This window comes from Salvelinus alpinus, chromosome 20, assembly GCF_045679555.1.
Source record: "Salvelinus alpinus chromosome 20, SLU_Salpinus.1, whole genome shotgun sequence".
Classification (NCBI taxonomy): Eukaryota; Metazoa; Chordata; class Actinopteri; order Salmoniformes; family Salmonidae; genus Salvelinus; species Salvelinus alpinus.
This window is the reverse complement of record NC_092105.1, coordinates 21,330,494-21,355,825: the sequence shown is the minus strand read 5'-3', so window position 1 is coordinate 21,355,825 and position 25,332 is coordinate 21,330,494. Positions and strand designations below refer to the sequence as shown.

General features: G+C 42.9%; 1 protein-coding gene, 2 long non-coding RNA genes and 1 pseudogene across 3 annotated transcripts; 2 read left to right on the top strand and 2 right to left on the bottom strand.

Annotated features, from left to right (window-relative positions):
* Window positions 1-2,750: 2,750 nt before the first annotated feature.
* Window positions 2,751-4,655, bottom strand: LOC139547214 (uncharacterized). The gene is made up of 3 exons (XR_011669359.1): window positions 4,055-4,655; window positions 3,384-3,480; window positions 2,751-3,226 (listed from the first exon to the last, which is right to left on the bottom strand). It is a non-coding gene; the product is annotated as an uncharacterized lncRNA (long non-coding RNA).
* Window positions 4,656-12,149: 7,494 nt separating this feature from the next.
* LOC139547213 (ribosyldihydronicotinamide dehydrogenase [quinone]-like) lies at window positions 12,150-14,131 on the bottom strand (annotated as a pseudogene).
* A 196-nt stretch (window positions 14,132-14,327) lies between these two features.
* Window positions 14,328-17,089, top strand: LOC139547212 (uncharacterized). The gene is made up of 2 exons (XR_011669358.1): window positions 14,328-14,805; window positions 15,641-17,089. It is a non-coding gene; the product is annotated as an uncharacterized lncRNA (long non-coding RNA).
* Window positions 17,090-20,590: 3,501 nt separating this feature from the next.
* Window positions 20,591-23,515, top strand: LOC139546474 (zona pellucida sperm-binding protein 3-like). Its single transcript, XM_071354879.1, has 9 exons — window positions 20,591-21,107; window positions 21,228-21,346; window positions 21,437-21,540; window positions 21,655-21,832; window positions 22,065-22,182; window positions 22,516-22,607; window positions 22,685-22,776; window positions 23,071-23,220; window positions 23,338-23,515. The coding sequence occupies exons 1-9, from the start codon at window positions 20,670-20,672 to the stop codon at window positions 23,472-23,474; spliced, it is 1,428 nt and encodes a 475-aa protein (XP_071210980.1). The 5' UTR covers window positions 20,591-20,669; the 3' UTR covers window positions 23,475-23,515.
* The last annotated feature ends 1,817 nt before the right edge of the window (window positions 23,516-25,332 follow it).

The following is a 25,332-nucleotide window of genomic DNA, read 5'->3' as shown; positions in this document are numbered from 1 at the left end:
AACCTACGAAGGTGGTTTGAAATGTGGCTTGAAATACCCAACTCCATGTGCTTTTTGGCTGTTCAGACAGCAGGAAAAATAACAGATTAGAATATGAAAAACCCCAAAAAGGACTTGAACAAGGCTTTTCACAACAAGCAGCCACAGATACATTGCCTGGCTGATGCGCGAGCTGCAACTCACTGGTCTGGAAACTCCGGCTTGTAAAAGGGGGAGGATAGCTCAATTTTTTTTGCATTTTTTAAAAATTGGTTCTCATATGCACGCTATTTGCATGCGCAACGCCCCCCATGCTTCCTCATCAATTTGCTACGCTGCACTAGAGCCAAGATAAAGTTAGGCTAGCTGGCTAACTAAAACTGTAGGGAAAACAACTCAGTGATAGAGCTTTCTGAAAAGAAGATAGAGAGATGACACTGCCACATAGTATTGACCAACTTAGGGATTTAATTAAAATAGGAGTAACTTGAAGCATTTCCAGCCTTTATGTGAGGGGAGGATGTACTGTATATTAGCGGTCTTGCCAACGGGCTTTGGGTAAAAGCCTCTTTTACCAGCTAGCTAGTTCTAGTCTTCAAGAAGCAATGAAAACATCCTCTACATGCTGAAGTCCATGGTGGATGGAAGAACAAATCCGCGAGGCAACAGCCCTGGGTCTCAGAGCGGTGGTTGTGGAGGAAGACAATAATGCTATATGGGAAAGTAAATGCAACCTTGTCTTCGGAAGTCCGGAGAGCCGGTTGGGGAAGACAGGGAGAGATGTGTCCAATACAGCTCCAAAATCGTCAGAATTGTTAAGGATGAAGTTCATATGGCCTACATCAGTAGTGGCTCCTCAGAGGAGGAAATTGAGGACCATCCTCAGTGAATTTCATAAAACCTTTAATTGTAAAATATTTAAAAGTAAAAAATGTTGATAAAACTATAATCACGTCACCAAATAATTGATTATAACACATTATTTTGCAAAGACGGTCTACAGTAGCCTTAACAGCACTGTAGGGTAGCACCATTGTGTAGCCGGAGTACAGCAAGTTTTCGTCCTCCTCTGTGTACATTGACTTCAATACAAAACGTAGGAGGCTCATGGTTCTCACCCCCTTCCATAGACTTACACAGTAATTATGACAAGCTTCTATCTCAAGGCCTTCAGACTGTTAAATAGCCATCACTAGCACATTAGAGGCTGCTGCCCTATATACATAGACTTGAAATCACTGGCCACTTTAATAATTGGAACACTAGTCACTTTAATAATGTTTACATATTTTGCATTGCTCATCTCATATGTATATACTGTATCCTATTCTACTGTATCTTAATATATGTCGCTCTGACGTTGCTCATCCAAAAATAATATATTCATAAATCCATTAATTTACTTTAGATTGTGTGTATTGTTAGATATTACTTGTTAGAAATTACTGCACTGTTGGAGCTAGAACCCAAAGCATTTCGCTACATCCGCAATAACATCTGCTAAACACGTGTATGTGACAAATAACATTCGATTTGAACTTCTGGAGTACATCCTCCAGCCTAGCAGAGTTTTTGCAGCAGAGCCCTTGCAGCAGAGCTTTTGCAGCATGACATGTCAATCAAAGGATCAGAGAATTGATCTAATACTGAAAGCATAAACTACAGCTAGCTAGCACTGCAGTGTATAAAATGTGGTGAGTAGTTGACTCAAATAGAAAGAAAGACAATAGTTGAACAGTTTAACAAATTAATTTATTCCAAAATTATGGAGAAGCAAGAGAGTGTCATTTTTTTTTCAGTTTCACTTACTTTGCTAGCAAATGCAGCTAGCTAGTTTAGCCTACTGAAACAAGGGATGCTATGTTAGCTAGCTGGCTATGACTATCCAACACAACACTTGAACTCTTCCAAGTCAAGGTAAGCTGTTAGTATTACTAATTTATTGCAAACGGGGCCCACCGGTGTAACTGCTAACTGATTGTACAGTAACGTTTCTGCACGATTATAGCGGGTTTACTTACGCGTTAGTTCTATTAGCTATGCTGACTATGTTACTTTAGCTAATATGGTGACAAAAGATGTAGGCTGTGTGTAGCGGTTATGACATGGTTTGGAAAGTTCTCACCTGGTCACATTCAGCTGATGTGTTGTGCACAAGCGAAGGGAAGGAATACAACGTGGCTGTTATGAGAGTGAACTCTGTTTACGCGTGATCAGGGGTGTATTCATTCCGCCGATTCTGTTGGAAAACATTCTTAAACGGAAGCAAACTGAACCAAACGGGGATAAACATACCCGAATTTGTCCAACAGAAACTCTTTTTGCAGCTGTTGGACTAATGATTACACCCTATGTCAGCTAGATGCAGGCAAGAGTGTGCAAGGCGGTATTGAATGTCACTATCACATCAAATTTGTCTCCCGACAAGTGTGCACCTACGTTGTAAACTTTCATTCATAGGCTAGGTTGTTGTAACCTCATGATGGGTATAGGGAAAATTTGAGTATCATGTAGTAGCCTAAACCTATCGATATTACAATGGAATATGAATGAGAGTCATCCAATATGCTGTAATAGAAATAAGGCCTTGCTCATGGAGAAAAAATATATAATAAATCGCCCTCCCTCATCTTAAACAGCACTGACCGCCACTGGCCTACATATGGTATGTACAATGACCTAGAACTTTACTACGACGGTATAGAATGGCACTGCGATGGATACATGTAATGTCGAAATGGAAATTATAGTGATGACGACACACCAGTGAATGATTGATTGCAATTTTTGTTTTTGTACAAACGTAATGAGTAATAAGTGTTTGTTTGCATGATAGGCTTATAAGAAATTGAGTAGCCTGTTGGTAAAGGATGTCTTCTTAGCGTCAGCGAGCGAGCGAGCGAGAGATAATATAGTCTGGTTTAGGAAGGGAATGTCTATGGAGATTCCTGGAGATCTCAGGTCTAAATCACTTGACGAGAGGGATAATGTGTCTGTGCACGAACTAGGTGTCTAACAGCCTGCATGAAAAAAGCTGAGCACAAACAATGGATCAAAGCAATCAATCTATACATTCATGTTATTCGATATGATTATGTGAGACTGTAGAAAGATACATTCATCAAGATCTTTGATTGTGAGGCACAGGTCTGGATTGGCCTCATTCAGGTCCAGCAGGACATCCTCCTCCACCTCAGTTTGGGAATCATCAAACATTTGGATTTGTGCTGCAGTGGGCAGTCCAAACCTATTTGAACACAAAAAATAGAGACTAATCAGAATACAGAGAGATAAGGCACCTAGGGGGCAACAGAATGGGTCTGACCCAAATCAAAGGTTCAATTAAGAAAACACATCAGACAGTTCATATATATATATATATATATATATATATATATATTCACCTTGACTGATGAAATCTCAAAGAGAAACCAAGCTGCAACTTCATGAACTTCTTGCATTTTTGGTATTGGACCTTCACCAACATGTTACACTGCACTCCTGCAAAATGCAACGACACACAATGTCATATTTAAGTTCAATTTGGTTGCAAACATTTTATGGTGTAGCTGTACATATAGAAACAATCACACAAAATGCCCCCTTGTACCCTCTCCACTTTGTCATCCCTGCAGTGGATCAACCATTTGTTCCAAATGCCACTTTAATGACGTAACAGGTGTCTGCCTGCCTGCGGATCTGGGGTTTTGCAAGGCAATTTTACAATGAAATCAACCAACCAACTGAGCTAGTCATCTAACTTGTCACAAACAGTTACCACCAGCACTCAAATCTATAGGAAAGAAACTGGCCAATACATTTCAATCCGTATTGGCTTGAACACAATGTCTGATCTGTGATTAACAAACACACACCAGACATGTTAATCTATATGACCGAGGACAATCCTATCACGTAACATTTGGCTACATAGCTAATTAATCTAGTGCTAACGTTAACTAATCACGTTAGCTAGCTAGCAACCAAAGATCTTGACCATTCACTTAGCCGATATAACAAGTTTGGTCACCAGCTAACTTCTAAAGAAATATAGTAAAACAAACATATTACTTACCTTTCACTGCTGCGCAATTCCAGCTGCCCTTACACCGTCGTCAATTAAATGAAAAGGACGTTTCAAGTTAAATCCGGAAGCTCATTCAACACTGCATGATTCATAAAATGTATCATGATTTGTTCAATTATGAACGGGGAGATCCAACCAGCATAAGGTGGCACTTTGAAGTCAAAGGGCACAGCCCCTTCATTGTCACTTTGTGCTGACAGTTCCGACTCAAAATCGAAATATAGCAGATACCAGGTTGCCGAGGTACATACAGGATTACTGAACAGCTTCAAGTGGTTGATGGCTGCAAAAAGCCTGAAATGGAATGAACAAGCGGAGTAGTCATACCACAATGCAGTAACTGCTGAACATCACCCTGATGTAAAGTCTGATTGTGAGACCTGTGGGAAGCCTTCTAGCTCCTACACATCAGACCGTCTACATGGATCAATTTCCTCTCTGTATGAGGTGGAGGGCTTCAAGTGGCAGAGTACAGGCCCTTCGTAGCGACCCAAACCAAAGCCTCTTCTCTGACAGAGAGGGAGAAGGGTCTGAAGTCTCAAGCCACTCCAAACCCAGCCCTTCAGTGGGAGAAGGCATACAGGTCAGCAGCATGTCTGTGTGGAGCGGGTATAGAACTGACACTACAAAAAGGCCAGGTGGCATGATGTAGATGCAAAATAACAATATTAGTGAACTATAAATGGCTGATTTGAGTCAAACTACTGCAAAAGACTGCGGAAGAGTTTGAATTACCCAGTTGACTAATTAAGCAACCTAGGTTAAATCATTTAAAGGGGAATGGAAACACTTTAGGAAGTAAATCTAAGCAAAGAGATGTATTCAATCCACTAATACTAAACATGTGTATTTAACATAAAAACATCTATATATATTTAGTATTTTGATCGTCGACAAGGTTTATTTTAGCAATGGTGAGCGCCATTTTAAATTGCCTTAGTAATGACTGACGCCAGTGCGTTGCTGGCAGGAATCAGCAAATTGTCTGTGGTATTGAGTTTTCACGCGGAGAGTGGATCGAAGAGAGTGAAGTAAGGTGCGGACAACAAGTAGTAATTCCAACATGAACTGTATAGCGCCATGTTGTAGGAATTTGCTCCAAATAATCCCTCAGTAAGCTACCATCAGTTGCCCGAGGACCCACAACTTTTGAAGAAGTGGCTCCATGTCCTGAAGAGGAAGGACATGTCAGCTCGAGTTAGCAGGATCTGCAGCCAGCATATCGCGGATGAAGGGCACTTTCCATGCGGCAACCGGGAGTTTCCGAATGGAAAGGAGTCATAGGACTACATTGAAGTGCTCTGCTTGCCCCTCAATTTAAGGGTTGTGGTGTAGGGGTTACTGACCGACCATCATCAACATCACTGACTTCGGAGTCTAGCAAAAGCCGGACTGAACGGAGAAGACGACGTGAGTCAATGGAGAGCCTGAGGTAACGTTAACCGGTCAAGAGTTGCAACTCTAGTTGAAGGTAACCAGCTAATTGCGTCTGAAGTGTTTTGTGTAACACCCCCCAGCAAATAACATTAGCAAGAAACTCAACTGCAATACAGTTTCTCCTTGTAGCCCTGTTATTAGGTAGTTACTGTAGCTAGCTTCCACCTCAGATAGTACTGTAATATTTTTTTTTGACATATATATTTTTTTAGAATGCTTTGTTAGCTCCACCTCATTTAGCTAGACTGAAGTTGACATAGCTTATGTTGCTGAAAAATATATGTCCGTGTGTGTGTGTTGACATAGCATACAAGACAGGTAGCTTGTTAACGCCAACTGATATATTTGGGTTCAGTCATCTTAACAAAACGTTTGTTTTCAGGATCAAACGTTTGTTTTCAGGTTGACATCTTCATCCCTGAAAAGGTTTTCATCCTGGAGGAGACTGTGCAGGAGGAGGTACATGCAAATCCATGTTAATTCTAAGGCTATTGTTAATTTCAAGAAACAATCTGTCATCCCTGAGGCCATTTTGACCGAGGTCCAGCTAGATTGCGCTCACGACCATCAGTATACAACTGGGTCCTGCCCCTATACACCACAGATGGAGCTAATAGAGAGTGAGATCAGTGAAGACCTTAACTCCCTGTAAGAACTTGAGAGCTCAGACTCACAATCACAGTGCGAGCCAAGATATAAACTCAGCAAAAAAAAAAGAAACGCCCTCTCACTGTCAACTGCGTTTATTTTCAGAAAACTTAACATGTGTAAATATTTGTATGAACATAACAAGATTCAACAACTGAAACATAAACTAAACAAGTTCCACAGGCATGTGACTAACAGAAATGGAATCTTGTGTCCCTGAACAAAGGGGGGGTCAAAATCAAAAGTAACAGTCAGTATCTGGTGTGGCCACCAGCTGAATTAAGTACTGCAGTTCATTTCCTCCTCATGGACTGCACCAGATTTGCCCGTTCTTGCTGTGAGATGTTACCCCACTCTTCCACCAAGGCACCTGCAAGTTCCCGGACATTTCTGGGGGAATGGCCCTAGCCCTCACCCTCCGATCCAACAGGTCCCAGACGTGCTCAATGGGATTGAGATCCGGGCTCTTCGCTGGCCATGGCAGAACACTGACATTCCTGTCTTGCAGGAAATTACGCACAGAACGAGCAGTATGGCTGGTGGCATTGTCATGCTGGAGGGTCATGTCAGGATGAGCCTGCAGGAAGGGTACCACATGAGGAAGTAGGATATCTTCCCTGTAATGCACAGCGTTGAGATTGCCTGCAATGACAACAAGCTCAGTCCGATGATGCTGTGACACACTGCCCCAGACCATGACGGACCCTCCACCTCCAAATCGATCCCGCTCCAGAGTACAGGCCTCTGTGTAACACTCATTTCTTCGACGATAACGCGAATCCGATCATCACCCCTGGTGAGACAAAACCGCACCTCGTCAGTGAAGAGCACTTTTTGCCAGTCCTGTCTGGTCCAGCAACGGTGGGTTTGTGCTCATAGGCGACGTTGCTGCTGATGATGTCTGGTGAGGACTTGCCTTACAACAGGCCTACAAGCCCTCAGTCCAGCCTCTCTCAGCCTATTGCGGACAGTCTGAGCACTGATGGAGGCATTGTGCATTCCTGGTGTAACTCGGGCAGTTGTTGTTGCCATCCTGTACCTGTCCCACAGGTGTGATGTTCGGATGTACCGATCCTGTGCAGGTGTTGTTACACGTGGTCTACCACTGCGATGATGATCAGCAGTCCGTCCTGTCTCCCTGTAGCGCTGTCTTAGGTGTCTCACAGTACTGACATTGCAATATATTACCCTGGCCACATCTGCAGTCCTCATGCCTCCTTGCAGCATGCCTAAGGCATGTTCACGCAGATGAGCAGGGACCCTGGGCATCTTTCTTTTGGTGTTTTTCAGAGTCAGTAGAAAGGCCTCTTTAGTGTCATAAGTTTTAATTACTGTGACCTTTAATTGCCTACCGTCTGTAAGCTGTTAGTGTCTTATTGACCGTTCCACAGGTGCATGTTCATTAATTGTTTATGGTTCATTGAACAAGCATGGTTAACAGGTTTAAACCCTTTAAAATGAAGATCTGTGAAGTTATTTGTATTTTTACGAATTATCTTTGAAAGACAGGGTCCTGAAAAAGGGACGTTTCTTTTTTTGCTGAGTTTACTATCGAAGAGTGTGTGCAAGATCTGAAATACATAGTCATTGATAGCAAGCTGAAGGAGTTGTTCAATGTCTGCCATGAGCCAGGATGTCGAGCAGTTGTCATAAATCAAAATAAATGGTTTTGCCATCACCATGGAGACAGTGTGGTGTGGGCTACTAGTGGTGCCATTAGCGGCCTTCCTTACTGGCAGCTCCCACTCCATATTTGTAGAGTCATGTCACCTCCTCAGCCTGGGGTCCATGACGCTGCGACAGTTGGCAAAACAACAGTGCATCTACATTGTGCCAGAGGTTAACCACATGTGCACCCAGCACACAGAGACCATTCTGTCTACAATTGGTGACAGTCCACTGATCGTATCTGGAGACGGCCTGGCTATTCACACGTGCATTGTGCCTCCTTTGGCTCTAACACCATCCTGGACACTGCTTCCCACCTGATCCTCGCCCAGGAGGCATGTAACCGAAGTGAAGAGCAGCTACTGGTTGGAGAGGGAGGGATTAGAGAGAGGCCTGCAACACATTGAAGTAAGCTATAGCCTAACCTATATTTTGTAGCTGGCCTAAGGGTTGTAAGTATGTATTTGGTGGAAATATGAAGAGGATGTAGGTACCTTCAGGATAATAATAAAACCATTATTACTAACAGGCCCGTGGGTACAGTATTGAAACTCTGGCCACTGACAGGCATCCAAGTGTGAGGGTGCACTTGAGGGACTCACATGCTGATATCTGGCATGAGTATGAACTGTGACACCTGGCCATCGGGAAGCCAGAGGTACTGTCATATGTTTTATAGTAAAATTAGAACCTTGATTTGTGTAACATATCTGGCTCTAGGACCATCCTAGTGGACTTTCCTGAGTGCCCAAAGAGAGAGAGTAGCAGTCACTTGGGGAGCGGGCTGGTGTTCCAAAAATGGAGGAGGTGCAGGCCATTAAACAACGAATTCAAAGATACACACACATCCATAAAGGGAATCGGAGTGGATTTCAACCTGTTTCAACGAGTGTGCTACCTTGTCCCTGACCTGCTGTCTCAACCTATGAAGGCTCACCTATGAAAAGCCAACTGAGATGTGTTCCTGAGGTGTTGAACCCTCTATAACCACTGAGGTTATTATTTTGATGCAAAAAGGGCTTTGTAAAATACATTGTTTGCTGTGCTGCATATTCACTGAGTGATGTGACATTGTTGTAGTATCTAACATTGGTGTGTATTTAATCTGCAACACCTTAAAGTGGCTATCAGTAGTAGAAACAATAAGTGTCCTCACTGCTCCTCTTTCAGTAAAAAGTTGCTGGAATGGGGCTGGAGAAATGTAACCACTCAAATTCATAGAGCTATATATGCAAGGACTAGCAATCCATGATATCAAAATTATGGTTTTAAACCATGATTTGAGGCTGTATTGTGTTTTACAAACGGAGTAAAACAAGCTTATATTTGGGGTTCTGATCGGGTACGACAGTTGAACTAAGCTCATGAGGCATTTGTAAGTTTGAATCTTGAATCAATGGTTACTTATCATTAATTTATAAGTGCAAAAAAATGGATGTCGCCGCTGCTGATTGCCTCAAAGGCAAAGACATGCAATCACAAGCCTTTCATGTGAATCCTTTTGTTTCATTGGAACTTGTAAAAACACATTAAAAACCCTGTAATTTACTATGTATTTTTGTAATCTTGTTTCTATGATCTGTTTCAACTACCATGTAGTCAGGTCACTTTGAATAAGGGCGCCTGCTAAATGGCATATTATTAAAAGTGAATTTTGATTCTGCCAACTAGTAGTTACCATTCCAATAGATGGAAGCCAAAACTAGTTGAAGTCACTACTCTAGCAACAGGTACAAATCAAATCAAATTTTATTTGTCACATACACATGGTTAGTAGATATTAATGCGAGTGTAGCGAAATGCTTGTGCTTCTGGTTCCGACCATGTAGTAATATCTAACAAGTAATCTAACAATTTCACAACAACTACCTTATACACACAAGTGTGAAGGAATGAATCAGAATATGTACATCAAAATATATGAATGAGCGATGGCTGAACAGCATAGGCAAGATGCAGTAGATGGTATAGAGTACAGTATATACATATGAGATGAGTAATGTAGGGTATGTAAACATTACATAAAGTGGCATTGTTTAAAGTGGCTAGTGATACATTTATTACATCAATTTATTATTAAAGTGGCTAGAGATTTGAGTCAGTATGTTGGCAGCAGCAACCAGACTTTTTTTTTATTTGATATTGTTCTTGATTTAAGCTGCTGTGGTAACCTAAAATATTGTATTGCAATTTTATGAATGTTAGTGATGGCTGTTTAACAGTCTGATGGCCTTGAGATAGAAGCTGTTTTTCAGTCTCTCGGTCCCTGCTTTGATGCACCTGTACTGACCTCGCCTTCTGGATGATAGCGGGGTGAACAGGCAGTGACTCGTGTGGTTGTTGTCCTTGATGATCTTTTTGGACTTCCTGTGACATCGGGTGGTGTAGGTGTCCTGGAGGGCAGGTAGTTTGCCCCCGGTGATGCGTTGTGCAGACCTCACTACCCTCTGGAGAGCCGTACGGTTGTGGGCGGAGCAGTTGCCGTACTGCTTCACCACGCTGCAGCGCTGTCTGTGGGTGGGCCATTTCAGTTTGTCCGTGATGTGTACGCCAAGGAACTTAACTTTCCACCTTCTCCACTACTGTCCCGTCAATGTGGATAGGGGGCTGCTCCCTCTGCTGTTTCCTGAAGTCCACGATCATCCTCTTTGTTTTGTTGACATTGGGTGTTGAGGTTATTTTCTTGACACCACACTCGAGGGCCCTCACCTCCTCCCTGTAGGCCGTCGTTGGTAATCAAGCCTACCACTGTAGTGTCGGCTGCAAACTTGATGATTGAGTTGGAGGCGTGCATGGCCACACAGTCATGGGAGTACAGGAGAGGGCTAAGAACACACCCTTGTGGGTCCACAATGTTGAGGATCAGCGGGGTGGAGATGTTACCTACCCTCACCACCTGGGGGCGGCCCGTCAGGAAGTCCAGGACCCAGTTGCAGAGGGCGGGGTCGAGACCCAGGGTCTCGAGCTTAATGCTGAGTTTGGAGGGTACTATGGTGTTAAATGCTGAGCTGTAGTCGATGAACAGCATTCTCACATAGGTATTCCTCTTGTCCAGATGGGTTAGGGCAGTGTGCAGTGTGATTGCGATTGCATGTGGACCTATTGGGGGGGTAAGCAAATTGGAGTGGGTCTAGGGTGTCAGGTAGGGTGGAGGTGATATGGTCCTTGACTAGTCTCTCAAAGCACTTCATGATGACGGAAGTGAGTGCTACGGGGCGATAGTCATTTAGCTCAGTTACCTTCACTTTCTTGGGAACAGGGTTAGTGCACGTTGAAAGAAGTTTTCAAAGCAAGTTGCTGGTTATGCTTGAACCTGTTACAAGCTAACTCATATTTTTACATAAAGCACAAGCATGTCTTAAATTACAGCAGGCTAGATTTACTAAATTAACTGGTTTTATGCAAACTCAAACCCTATGTAAATGCCACTTGCTTCTGGGTATGCTGCCTTAAGAGACAACACATGCAGGGATGACACGCCATACACCTCGTCCAATTCTCCCTTGTGCCCATAGGGTGAACTGGCAATAAGACGCCAGCCAGCCTGTATGCTACGCAAACAAAATACTAAGAAAAGTTAGTCTGACACAAACTAAAGCCATGTATTTATGAGCACATCCCATTATTGTTTAAAATGATATTACATAAATCATGTTGTCTGAGATTTGAACTCTGGTCCTCTTATCAAAAGGGGACTGCGTCACCGTTGCGATAAACATTAGTTACCATTGTATGTAGACCACCTACCCACTGTTAGCTTTCAACAATTTATAGTCAAAATATGTTCAATTATTTCACTGGCATACCGGCTGCTGACTGGTCAAGTAACCTCTTTTGCCAGGAAGTCCTTCTTAAAGATTAGTGACACATCTAATACATCTCCATCCAGACAGCTAACTGACTGATATAGTACAGCCACCAGGATTTTGTCATGTGTCACCACAATCTCTACAACACTATTGTGTACTCCCTAGCCTTTATCTGGTAGCAGCATCACTCATTCCAGATTGTCACCGCTACGCCGACTCTCTAGCTGAGCAGCTTCAGTAGTTTTATTGGATCCCTAACTAATGTTTAAAACTTATTCTCAGACTGAGCAACTCATACGTGATTGTGCCATTTGTGGGAGTTCCAAAAATGTTTGCCAGTGATGCAACACTGCCAATACGGCGATTTAGTTGACTGGTGTTCTAAATACAAGAGTTTGTCCCCTTTAATGCCACAATTGTTAAAGTGAAAACCATTAGGTTTAAGGAAACCAATTTGTGATTTAGAGCATAAACAGCATGTACAGAGAAGAACATGACATTCCTCAAGTGTCCTTCACACACTAGCTTTGAGCATGCTGTTGGGTGGGAGGGGCATGCCCAAGTGGATTGCAACAATGCCAAACTCATTGGCTGTGAGCTTCTGCTGGACATCCTCTGAGCTGGAAGCCCCACCCACCATCAAAGCTGTCTGAGTGGGGTGAAGGTACGCTGTATTTCACCCAGAAGCCCTTGCAGCCGTGTGCACCATGCCTCCAGCATGCTTTCGAGCCTCAGAGGGGATGTGGGGTGGAGCCAGAACCTGGAACCTAGTGCATGATGCCGTTCTATAGGGAGGCAATTAAATTATTCAATAACGCTGCTCAAGTAGATAAAACATTAATTGATATAGCCAACTGAAGTAATTGGACAATTAGCAATGGCAACCTGTAAGTCAAATACTTATAATAAAAGCAGACATCCAGTCGGGATAACAGATGAACGCAGAAGCTCATTGCAGTACAGCAGTCTACATGCTGGTAGTGTCAGCCAAGCCTAACATACCTGCAGTGGCCACAAGGTGACATTCATGTCTCCATTGGCAATGAACATAGACCCTGGGATCCAGTGGTGAAGAAGAGCATGGCTTTTCCTGTAGGGAAACGAGGTGAGACAGAGGGACAACAGAAAGGGAACCATGAAGGAGAATGGCAAAACCAACCATTTGAAGTTTATTCAAGGCCCATTGCTGTACATTTCTCCTGTTTCATATTGTATAACAGCTGATGAAACAGTGTGATCAGAGTCATTCCTGATCATTGCTGGTTGACAATTCCATCTACACATGGCCTTCTAATCAGCAGGCTTTGCATTGGAGTAGATGCTTGCCAGTGACATCAAACCCGGCAGTAAACTAGTTAGACTAAACAAGTTCCCCAGCCTAGTTTCCCCTCCACTGTGGTAGCAAAATTCTTGCTTGAGAAAGTTGCTAAAAAGCAATTGTTTTTTAAAACTTTTTTTTTTTTAATGAAACACTAGTGCCTTAATTGTTAACCAGAAATGACAACAGACCTGCATTGGGATTTTAAGGGATTGCATACCTTACCTTTAAAATGCCCTGGCTGTAAATTGCTAAAAGACCGTTATTGTTGCAATACTGTTAATGAGGTACTTAAACCAAATAATTTCCAGTTTAACAGCTGCATTGGGCTTTCAACAGTGATTATGGGATTGCATTCCTTACCTTGATGCCCTGGCTGTACCTATTTTCTGAGGTGTAGGCAAATCCTAGTGTGAGCACCCGGTCCATCCAGCCCTTCATGACGGCAGGACAGTGAACCAGTACATGGGGAACTGAGATATGGGAGACACTAGTCAACCAGTACCATGAATGGGTGCATTTCAGCCACCATCCAAAAAGTAAAGCGCTGAAGGGTCTACACTTAAAATAAGTTCTAGGCTCAAGCTGATGAAGTCAATTTTCCTAAGTCACTAGACAATACTACAGCAGATCACCTGGAATATAACAACCTCCGCTTCAGAGAGTTTGGTGTTCCTCAGTGATATCAGCAGAGTCGGCCCTCCTGCCATGCCAGCATGGTCTCCTCTCCATACTGGAAGTGCTCAGCATCCTTCACCTCCTCTGGTAAAGAATAACAGAAGTGAGAATAAAAAGCACTTGCCCACAGAAAAGAGTTATGACCTTTAGCATTTAACAGGCACTCAAGTTTACAGATTATTCACTACTGCAATTAAGCAATACATTGTTCAGTTTGTTACCAGTGATGTCTTCAGCAGTAGCAGAGGCTTTAAACTTCATGGCATAGAGGTCAGACACCTCCACCTTACAGCCCTGAGTAGTCAGAACTGTCTCAGCCGTGTCTTTGGCTGCAGCGTTAATCGACCCAGTACTCTGGTGGGCGTACATGATCAGAACCTTCTTATCAGCTGCAACAGAAGATCAAAAAAATGAGTGAAAATGGCACACACACAAACATTTAGGACTGTTACACATCACTCACCCATTTTGTATAGTGTTGCACTAAGGATAAAGGTGGCTTGGAGAGGAAACTGACTGTGACTGAAAATTGGCTGAGACTGCTGCTTTTGTAATGCTCTTTGGACCGAACATACCCTCTCACACAGCTGCCTGTCAATCAGCAATCAAGCTAATCATCTGTCAATTAATCAATCAATCTGTCATTTTTCTCTCCCTCTCCCCTGGAGAAGCTCAAATGGGTTTGTGCGACTTTTAGCTGATTCCGCCAGACATTTTATAGATAAAAGATATGTAGCACATGGTTTTGAAATCTGTCCATGTTTTTCTACTATAAGAGAAAACAACAGCTGATTCAAAGGGGGGTGTGGTGGATTTCAAAACCCTTCCATGCACTTCCATACACTACAGCTTCCTCGGCAGAAGGAGGCTATCGAGGAGAGGAGGGCACTCTTCCGTTCGCCTACTAAGAAATTGACACTCTCCTCGACCACTTATCGGTTTCCAGGTCTCGGGTGAGAGGAGGACGGACAAGTCTAGGAGAGGACAGACTTTTTTCCAATTGAGAATATCCCCCCTTATCACAGTTTTGGACAGTGTTCCTTATTGCCTGTGAAGCATGCCAAGCATTGTTGAAGCTATTCTGGACAATATTTGTATCCTATGGTGCAGACAGTGTGGAACGACTGACCTTGGCCAACCAAACTATATCCCTGGGTTTTCGTATATGTGTACATGTGCAGGTGTGTGCATCTGTGTGTGAGCTTAGAGTATTTTCATGCTGGCATCAGGGTGTTTTGTGTTTGTGTGTGTGTGTGTGTGTGTGTGTGTGTGTGTGTGTGTGTGTGTGTGTGTGTGTGTGTGTGTGTGTGTGTGTGTGTGTGTGTGTGTGTGTGTTCGTTATAGGTGCAGATAGGTTTCTAAAGGGATGGTATATTTTTGATAACATCCGAAGCTTAGCAGTAAACTTTCAAGGATTGTATGTAATTTATAACATGACATCTAGTGGCCTTTTTCCTCCCAGATTATCACAGGTGTCTAATTATCAGTGGCCCTGTGTGGACTTACCACATGTACAAAATATAAAACAATCTGATTTTAAAATAGAAAATATAATGACAAGGCTATAAAAGGTTATATTTAGGATAACCTATCAGCTTAGTGAACACCATATTTATTTTTCTAGCTATGTCAATCTGTCTTTGTTGTCAATGTTTTGGCACGAAAGTGGTGGCAGTTGTGAAAAAAGTAAATAGTTGGAGGAGTTGCAAAGTTAATACCATTGTTGATTATGCTTTAATCATTAATTAGGCTTTTTTCTCTTAAACCATATGGTCGATCTACTAACAACACATGGACATTATGGACACATAAAAAAGTAATAGTTTATATGAAGAAAAAAAGTGTTATTCAAGTATAAATGACCAAAGTTACCATAGTTTACCTGATAATTACCAAAATTACTGAAAATACTGGTAACTGTGGTAAATAACCTGTAGTTGTGCAACCCTATGTGCAGATGTGATTGAGTAGTTGTGCACTTTACTCTGCTGTGTTGCTCCTGTAATGTTGTTATAGGTCCCCTCTCCAGGCAGTGGTCTCTCTGCGGTTAAACTGACTCACGGGATGCGGTCTCATGAAAAGGAACTCTGACCAACACGGAAAAGACAACAAAGCCTGGGCAGGCCTACATCTGGACACACACACACTAACCCTGTTTCCATGGGGGTACTAAGGAACAACTGCTACTCATTAGCATGTGGGTATGCATGCATGTAAACACAGAATGAGCCAGAACATGAGTGAGACATATGGGTTTGGTTTGTCACGCCATTCTCTCTATCTCTATTTCTAAGTTTGCTTGACGTCAGTACAGACCTGCTTTTTTGGGGAGTCTTTTTGTGTGTGGTATGTGTGACTGGTACAGGGCATTGCAAGATGGTAGCAGTCCAGTGTGAAGATATAGACTGAACAAAAATATAAACACAACATGCAACAATTTCAAAGATTTTACTGAGTTACAGTTCATATAAGGAACTCAGTCAATTGAAATGAATTCATTAGGCCCTAGTCTATGGATTGCACATGACTGGGAATGCAGATATGCATCTGTTGGTCACAGATACCTTTAAAAAATGGTAGGGGCGTGGATCAGAAAACCAGTCAGTATCTGGTGTGACCCCTATTTGCCTCATGCAGCATGACACATCTCTTTGCGTAGAGTTGATACCTTGATTATGGCCTGTGGCTGGGCAAAGTTTCTGGATATTGGCGGAAACTGGAACATGCTGCCATACATCAATCCAGAGCATCCCAAACATGCTCAGGGAGTGACATGTCTGGTGAGTATGCAACTAGGACTTTTTCAGCTTCCAGGAATTCAGTACAGATCCTTGAGATATGGGGCTGTGCATTAGCATGCTGAAACATGAGGTGATGGCAGTGGATGACTGGCACAACAATGGGCCTCAGGATCTGCTCACCGTGTCTCTATGCATTCAAATTGCCATCGATAAAATGTTATTGTGTTTGTTGTCTGTAGCTTATGCCTGCCCATACCATAACCCACCTCCACCATGGAGCACTCTGTTCACAATGTTGACATCAGCAAACCGTTCGCCCACACGTCGCCATACACGAGGTCTGCTGTTGTGAGACTGGTTGGGCATACTGCCAAATTCTCTGAAGCAACGTTGGATGCGGTTTATGGTAAAGAAATTTACATTAAATTCTCTGGCAAAAGCTCTGGTGGACATTCCTACAGTCAGTGTGCCAATTGCACGCTCCCTCAAAACTTGAGACATCTGTGGCATTATGTTGTGTGACAAAACAGCACATTTTAGTGTGGCCTTTTATTGTCCCCAGCACAAGGTGCACCTGTGTAATGATCATGCTGTTTAATTAGCTTCTTGATTTGCGACACTTGTGTGTATTTGTGTACAACATGTTAGAGAAATAAGCTTTTTGTGTGTCTGGAACATTTCTGGGATCTTTTATTTCAGCTCATTAAACATGGAATAAACAGTTTTTATATGTTTATACGTTTTAAATATTTGCTCAGTGTATGTTTGGCCCATGCTGATGTGTTTTCAGGGTGCTGATGGTGTATCATGTGTTGCTCTTACTGGAATGTTTCTCAGTTCACTGTACAGGTACATGTATTATGCTCAGTATGTTGTGAAGGTAAGGTACAGATGTAGTCGGAAGTTTACATACACTTAGGTTGGAGTCATTAATTAAAACTCGTTTTTCAACCACTCCACAAATTTCTTGTTAATAACAAACTATAGTTTTGGCAAGTTGGTTAGGACATCTACTTTGTGCATGACACAAGTAATTTTTCCAACAATTGTTTACAGACAGATTATTTCACTTATAATTCACTGTATCACAATTCCAGTGGGTCAGAAGTTTACATACACTAAGTCGACTGTGCCTTTAAACAGCTTGGAAAATTCCAGAAAATTATGTCATGGCTTTAGAAACCTCTGATGGGCTAATTGACATCATTTGAGTCAACTGGAGGTGTACCTGTGAATGTATTTCAAGGCCTACCTTTAAACTCAGTGCCTCTTTGCTTGACATCATGGGGAAATCAGCCAAGACATCAGAAAAAAAATTGTAGACCTCCACAAGCCTGGTTCATCCTTGGGAGCAATTTCCAAACGCCTGAAGGTACGCAAGTACGCAAGTATAAACACCATTTTACCACGTAGCCGTCATACCGCTCAGGAAGGAGACCCGTTCTGTCTCCTAGAGATTAACGTACTTTGGTGCAAAAAGTGCAAATCAATCCCAGAACAACAGCAAAGGAGCTTGTGAAGATGCTGGAGGAAACAGGTACAAAAGTATCTATATCCACAGTAAAACAAGGCCTATTTCGACATAACCTGAAAGGCTGCTCAGCAAGTAAGAAGCCACTGCTCCAAAACCGCCATAAAAATGCCAGACTACGGTTTGCAACTGCACATGGGGACAAAGATTGTACTTTTTTGGAGAAATATCCTCTGGTCTGATGAAACAACAATGTAACTGTTTAGCCATAATGACCATTGTTATGTTTGGAGGAAAAAGGGGGAGGCGTGCAAGCTGAAGAACACCATCCCAACCGTGAAGCGCGGGGGTGGAAGCATCATGTTGTGGGTGTGCTTTGCTACAGGAGGGACTCGTGCACTTCACAAAATAGATGGCATCACGAGGAAGGAAAATTATGTGGATATATTGAAGCAACATCTCAAGACATCAGTCAGAAAGTTAAAGCTTGGTTGCAAATGGGTCTTCCAAATGGACAATGACCCCAAGCATACTTACAAAGTTGTGGCAAAATGGCTTAAGGACAACAGGGTCAAAGTATTGGAGTGGCCTCACAAAGCCCAGACCTCAATCCCATAGAAAATTTGTGGGCAAAAACTGAACAAGTGTGTGCGAGCAAGGAGGCTACCAAATACTAATTGAGTATATGTAAACTTCTGACCCACTGGGAATGTGATGAAAGAAATTAAAGCTGAAATAAATCATTCTCTCTACTATTATTCTGACATTTCATATTCTTAAAATAAAGTGGTGATCCTAACTAACCTAAAACAGGGAATTTTTACTAGGATTAAATGTCAGCAATTGTGAAAAACTGAGTTTAAATGTATTTGGCAAAGGTGAATGGAAACTTCCGACTTCAAATATATGTCATATGTTTTGCTTGGAGATATGTTTATTGTGAGTGTTGCCTATATCATGTGTTGTGCTGGGGGGTATACACTGAGTTTACAAAACATTAAGAACACCTGCTCCTTCCATGACAGACTGACCATGTGAATCCAGGTGAAAGCTATGATCCCTTATTGATGTCACTTGTTAAATCCACTTAGATCTGTGTAGATGAAGGGGAGGGGACCGGTTAAAGAAGGATGCTTAAGCCTTGAGGCAATTGAGACATGGATTGTGTATGTATGCCGTTCAGAGGGTGAATGGGCAATACTAAATATTTAAGTGCCTTTGAACGGGGTATGGTAGTAGGTGCCAGGCTCACTGGTTTGTGTCAACAACTGCAACGCTGCTGGGTTTTTCACCAACTTTTTACATTTTGTGTCAAGAATGGTCCACCACCCAAAGGACAACCAGCCAACTTGACACAACTGTGGGAAGCATTGGAGTCAACATGGGCCAGCAACCCTGTGGAATGAATTGAGGCTGTTCTGATGGCAAAACCAGGGTGAAACTCATTATTAGGAAGGTGTTCCTAATGTTTGTTATGCTCACTGTATTTCTCACTGTGTTGTGCAGTAGTGGAAAAAGTATCCAATTGTCATACTTGAGTAAAAGTAAAGGTACCGTAATAGAAAATGACTCGAGTAAAAGTGAAAGTCACCCAGTAAAATACTACTTGAGGAAAAGTTTAAAAGATACTTGAAATATACTTAAGTATCAAAAGTAAATGTAATTGCTAAAATGTATCATAAGTTAAAGTGTAAATAATTCTAAATTCCTTATATTAAGCAAGCCAGACGGCACCATCTTGTTTTTTTAATTTACTGAGAGCTAAGGGCACGCTCCAACACTCAGACATAATTTACAAACAAAGCATTTGTGTTTAGTGAATCCGCCAGATCAGGTAGTAGGGATGACCAGGGATTTTCTCTAGATAATTGTGTGAACTTGACCATTTTCCTGTCCTGCTAAGCATTTGAAATGTAACAAGTACTTTTGGGTGTCAGGAAAACTGTATGGAGCAAAAAGTACATAATTTCTTCTGGAATGCAGTGAAGTAAAAGTTGTCAAAAATATAAATAGTAAAGTACACATACCCCAAAAAATACTTAAGTACTTGAAAGTATTTTTACTAAAGTACTTTACACCAGTGGTGTTGCGTAAGGTTAGATATCAGACTGGGGCACACAGGCTCCAGGGGTTTATAACAGCACGAAGGAAACATATGCAACGCACCTTTAAAAGGTCCCCTCGTATAACGCAGACCATGCAGTTTACAGAGTGAACAGATGTCACAAACACTTTCATGTACACACACATTTTCATTCCAGAAGCGCCAATGATGCTCTGGGTTGGGAAATGGGAGGTATTACTGCCATCTTGTGGTCATTGTACAGTGTTCCAGTGCATTTTATGAAAACGAGCCATGGGTTCATCCTTGGTGTAAATACTGAGTGGAACATTTTAAGATAGGAATATTGATACATTTTTCATGTTTTACTTGTTACATTTGAAATCCATTTACAAAGACAAAGATGCTGATATTATCTGTGCTGAAAGTTTGAGTAATGACTGATCTCCCATGACGGGATTGGTAAAAGCTGTAGTGGAACCCTTGTTTTCAACCATCTTAGATTGTGTTAAATCAGTGATAACTTCAAGGAAGGGAAAAAATACTAAGGCTTTTTCAAAGTGTAAGAACAGAGCCAATCAGTGTGTTTAAACAATGCTGACAGGTGTGTGTAATTATCTTAGCTGGTAGGCAATTCACTAAACGAGAAACAGGGAGGAGTCATGTGACTATAAAAGATGTTCTTAGTACAGAGAGGTCTTTATTGTGGTTGCTGTAAAGCAGACCATAGTTATAATAATAATCATCATCATCATCAACATCATCGTCATCATGGGGCAGCTGGCGCGAGGATCTCTATATTTATTTGTGCTTCTCTGTTTGGGCTGGGTTTGTGAAGCACATTGGAACTCACAGAGAGGGCCTGCTCGACAACCTGTCTCATTGAGCTACGATGATGTGTCACCAACAAAACCTGAGCTTAGGGAGCAAGTCCAGGACCAAGCCAGGCCCCAGGTCACAGCCTGGGCTCCTGATCCCGAGTCTGTTGTGAAGGTGGTGTTGACCCCTCCAGAGCTTGTCAGGAGTGTGGGGGCCCGCTGTGGGGAGAACAGGGTGCGGGTGGAGGCCAAACTGGACCTGTTTGGGACGGGCCAGTTAGTGAAGGCGGAGGATGTCTCCCTGGGAGGTTGCGTCTCCACGGAGTTGGACCTCTCAGCCCAGGTCCTGCTGTTTGAGTCGGAGCTGCACGCCTGTGGAAGTGTGCTGACGGTAAGGGCTTCAGTGTTTGGAATAGCTAGCTAGTAATTTAATACGGTTCTACATGTACTGTGATTTCTTCCACTGCATAAAGGTTACTTAAATATGGTGTAATGTTTTTTGGGGTGTAAGATGACAGAGGACTACCTTGTCTATGCCTTCACCCTGATCTACACCCCAACACCGGAAGGTGTCAGTTCCATTGTCAGGACCAATGATGCCACAGTCTGCATTGAGTGCCACTATCTGAGGTGTGTGGCGTACTATAGTTCCAGAATCAATGTACCATTATACTATGACCTCAATGGAAACCTGATCCCTTACCCTCTGCCTACCCCCAGGAGACTCAATGTGAGTAGCAATGCCCTGAGGCCCACCTGGCTTCCCTATGGTGCTACCAAAGTAGCTGAGGACTCCCTGACCTTCACCCTTGCACTCATGAATGGTGGGTAATCCTCTGAACAATCTGGGCTCAATAGAGCACACCCACTGTTAATCCATCTATGCACATCTGCTCTGTTTACTGTACAGTGAGTGCATCTGTTTTAAAATGTTTCAGACGACTGGAAGTATGAGAGGTCATCTAATGTCTACTTCCTGGGAGACATTATTCATCTGGTGGCATCTGTGCAGCAGTATCACCATGTGCCCATGCGTGTGTTTGTGGACAGCTGTGTGGCCACCCTGGTCCCTGACACCAACTCCACTCCCATATATGACTTCATCCAGAACCATGGGTAAGGGCCAATATGAAAGTATATCTTATTGTCTATAAATTTGCATTCACCCCCCTCCTGCAACTGTCTTGAATTTAGACTCCCCTCAATGAGTGCTTTCCACACCTCACTCTTGTACTAAGGAAATTAATGTTTCCCCTTATCCATATATAGCTATGGTAGAACGCAAGTAGCTACCATCAGAGGGACCAGGATGTCCCACTACCCTCCTAACCTACCTTTGTCCATCCAGGTGTGTAACTGATGCCCTGCAGACAGGCTCTGTCTCCCAGTTCCTGGTCCGCTCTCAGCTGGACAGACTCCACCTCCAGCTAGAGGCCTTCCGCTTCCAGCAGCAGACCAGCCCCAATGTGAGTCCCTTTGTCTGGGCTGCGGACAGGCCTTTGATGGGGTTATACCATTATGGCGTTTACTTAAAACATGCCAAATCTGGGCCTGTATTCAGTGTCTCAAAGTAATTCTAATCTAGAATTAGGTATACTCTTAATTTCTTTGTTTCAAAGGTCAAACTCATCGTAGTTCAGCACTTCTGAGAAGCTTTGAATGTGGGCCAATTGTATGCACGGCTTAGGACTGTTAATGTAAATATCAGAAACAAAGGGACTGTATTTGACTTGGGATGTGTGCATATGGTGTGTGGAGTCCATATTAAATTTCCACCAGTTAATAGAAATCTCTCATAGATCTACATCACCTGTAGCCTGAAGGCCTCTGTAGCAACTGCTCCCCTAGACATGGAGCACAAGGCCTGCTCCTTCGCTTTAGGATCCAACCGGTATGCATGGGCTTCTCTTTGGCATTGGTATTGTTAGAGGCCTATCAATGGTATAGCGACATAATCCACTTCTCCAGCTGGGTAGGAGCTGATGGAGATGATGAGGTGTGTGGCTGCTGTCAGACTTCCTGTGGCCAGAGGAAGGGGAGGAGTCTGCCCTCTGATACAGGTATGGGTTGTGTTCCCCCTCAGATTCTGCTGATGCATGCCAGGTCTTACAATGCCTGGATAGGTATTTTGCATGTCAAATAACATGTTATAGCAATCTGGTGCCCAAGGACATGGTTCGTGACCATTGGTTAATGCATGCAACATCGGAGCAGGGGAATGCTTGAAGATGAAGAAAAGCGTAATTGTGCTAGAATGAATCTGACCTATATGGAGAAAAGTTGTGTAAGTGATTTCAATGGCTAAATTAGCCCTATACAAGAGCTATGTGTGACTGGGGTTCTTCTCTCTCCAGATGTAGTGTGGGAAGAGGATGCTATGCTGGGGCCAATCTTCATCCAGGACACCTACGTGAAATGGGACCAGGAAGTACATGCTGGAGAGCAGGAAGTGCAGGCTGAAGCACAGCACTCTCATATGTTGGCTGAGGATCCATCTGAAGCAGGTAACTATGCTACAACACAAACTTTACCTTAATTGAGTTATTAATCTTAAAATAAATTGTTCCATGTAGCCTGAGCATTGTTGGATCACGTTAAATCCAAGTCCTTTTGTATCCTAGGTGTCTCTGCAGAGGCAGTTGTGGTGGGATTGGTGATGGTGTTGGGCCTTCTCTGTGTGGGCATTCTGGTAACTGTCCTGTACATGAGGAACAAGCCCAATACCTACTCCAGTGATTTACCCACAACCTTTAACTGAAATGAATAATAAACATGGCAGCAATGCGTTTTCTCTACCTACCTGGGTGCTGTGTGTTAATTTTTTTTCTTTGCTTGGCAGTGGTTCACTGACTTAATGTTCAGCTGGCCAGCAGAATGCATGATGGGCTTCTTGCTGCCACTCCTCCACTAGATGGAGACAGATGTTAGCCTGCTGTACCAGTGGAGTTGTTTGTAATTATCTTAGACTTCATGGTTGAATCATTTGGTTTCCCATTGTCTGACATGTTTCATTGAATGTGAATAATGAGCATCCCAGATGGCGGTCCATGAGTTGTGGCTGTATTTTGGAAGGACTCGGTGCCTCAAAGGCATAAACACTAAACTTAAACCAAATTAATGTCACTGATCTAATCACAGTAACAAACACGATTTACTGTTAATCCTTTAGCACTGGCACAACATTGCTCATTTGGGTAGCAAACAAATTAAAATGACCAGCCGCGCTGACTGGTTAAGGCGTGGTGATGGGTGCGTTCACTTAATTTATTCATAGGTGACCAAAGACTACCTTCAAAGTACATTGCTTAAGAGTCCACAATCTTGTCATTTCAGTTATTACGGTCAACCAGGTCAGTCTTACACCTGTTGGACTGACTACTGTGCTGCAAGTATCAGTCATGCTGACATCATGGTGTCATGACACAATTTATCCACCAAGGAGCAGAATTCTGCATGTTCTCAGGTCCCATGTGTGGTTCATAACAGGAGCATCTGGGAACCAGCATATACCATCTACGGTTCAATGAGCTAATTTAATAAATAATTTCTGGGTGACAATTAAGTACCTTACTGTGATTTGAGTTCCATTAAATTTGCCAAAAAATGGCTCTTTAGCATAACTACATGTCCAAAAGTTGCTCATCGAGCATCCAATTCCAAAATCATGATTTAATATGGTTGAGCAATTAGGCCTGGCTTGCAGTCAGCATTCCATATTCATCCCAAAGGTATTCGATGGGGTTGAGGTCAGGTCTCTGTGCAGGCCAGTTTTTCCACACCCATCTCAACAAGCCATTTCTGTATGGACCTCGCTTTGTGCATGGGGGTATTGTCATGCTGTAATGTGAAGGGCCTTCCCCAAACTGTTGTGACAAAGTTGGAAGCACAGAATTGTCTGGAATGTCATTGTATGCTGTAGTGTTAACATTTCCCTTCACTGGAACTAAGGGGCCTAGCCCGAACCATGAAAAACAGCCCCAGACCATTATTCCTCCAGTTGTAACTATTCAGTGGGGCAGGTAGTTGTCTTGGCAGCTGCCAAACCTAGATTTGTCCATCGGACTGCCAGATGGTGAAGCGTGATTCATCACTCCAGAGAACAAGTTTCCACTGCGCCAGAGTCCAATGGCGGCAAGCTTTACACCATTCCAGCCGACGCTTGGCATGGAAACCCATTTCATGAACCGAGGACAGACCATCTTTTTATGCGCTTCAGAACTCGGCCGTCCTGTTCTGTGAGCTTGTGAGGCCAATCCACTTTGCTGCCGAGCCGTTGTTGCTGCTTGCGTTTCCATTTCATATTAACAGTACTTACAGACCGGGGCAGCTCTAGCAGGGCAGAAATTTGACAAGTTGACTTGTTGGAAAGGTGGCATCCTATGACGGTGTCACGTTGAAAGTTACTGGGCTCTTCAGTACGGTTTATTCTTCTGCTAATGTTAGTCTATAAAGATTGCATGGCGGTGTGCTCTCTTATTCACCTGTCAGCAACGTGTGTGGCTGAAATAGCCGAATCCACTCATTTGAAGGGGTGTTCACATACTAGTGTATTCTCAAGCAAGAATTTTGCTAGGGCTATTTGGGGTGTAGATTGAGTGGCGAGAGGAAAACAAGCT

What these genes read in the sequence shown, in the direction of transcription:
- LOC139546474 (XM_071354879.1), top strand. Translation starts at nt 20,670, where the DNA reads ATGGGGCAGCTGGCGCGAGGATCTCTATATTTATTTGTGCTTCTCTGT. An exon ending in AGCAGCAGACCAGCCCCAAT is followed by an intron (nt 22,183 to 22,515) that starts GTGAGTCCCTTT and finishes AATCTCTCATAG; the next exon opens with ATCTACATCACCTGTAGCCT. An exon ending in GAGTCTGCCCTCTGATACAG is followed by an intron (nt 22,777 to 23,070) that starts GTATGGGTTGTG and finishes TTCTCTCTCCAG; the next exon opens with ATGTAGTGTGGGAAGAGGAT.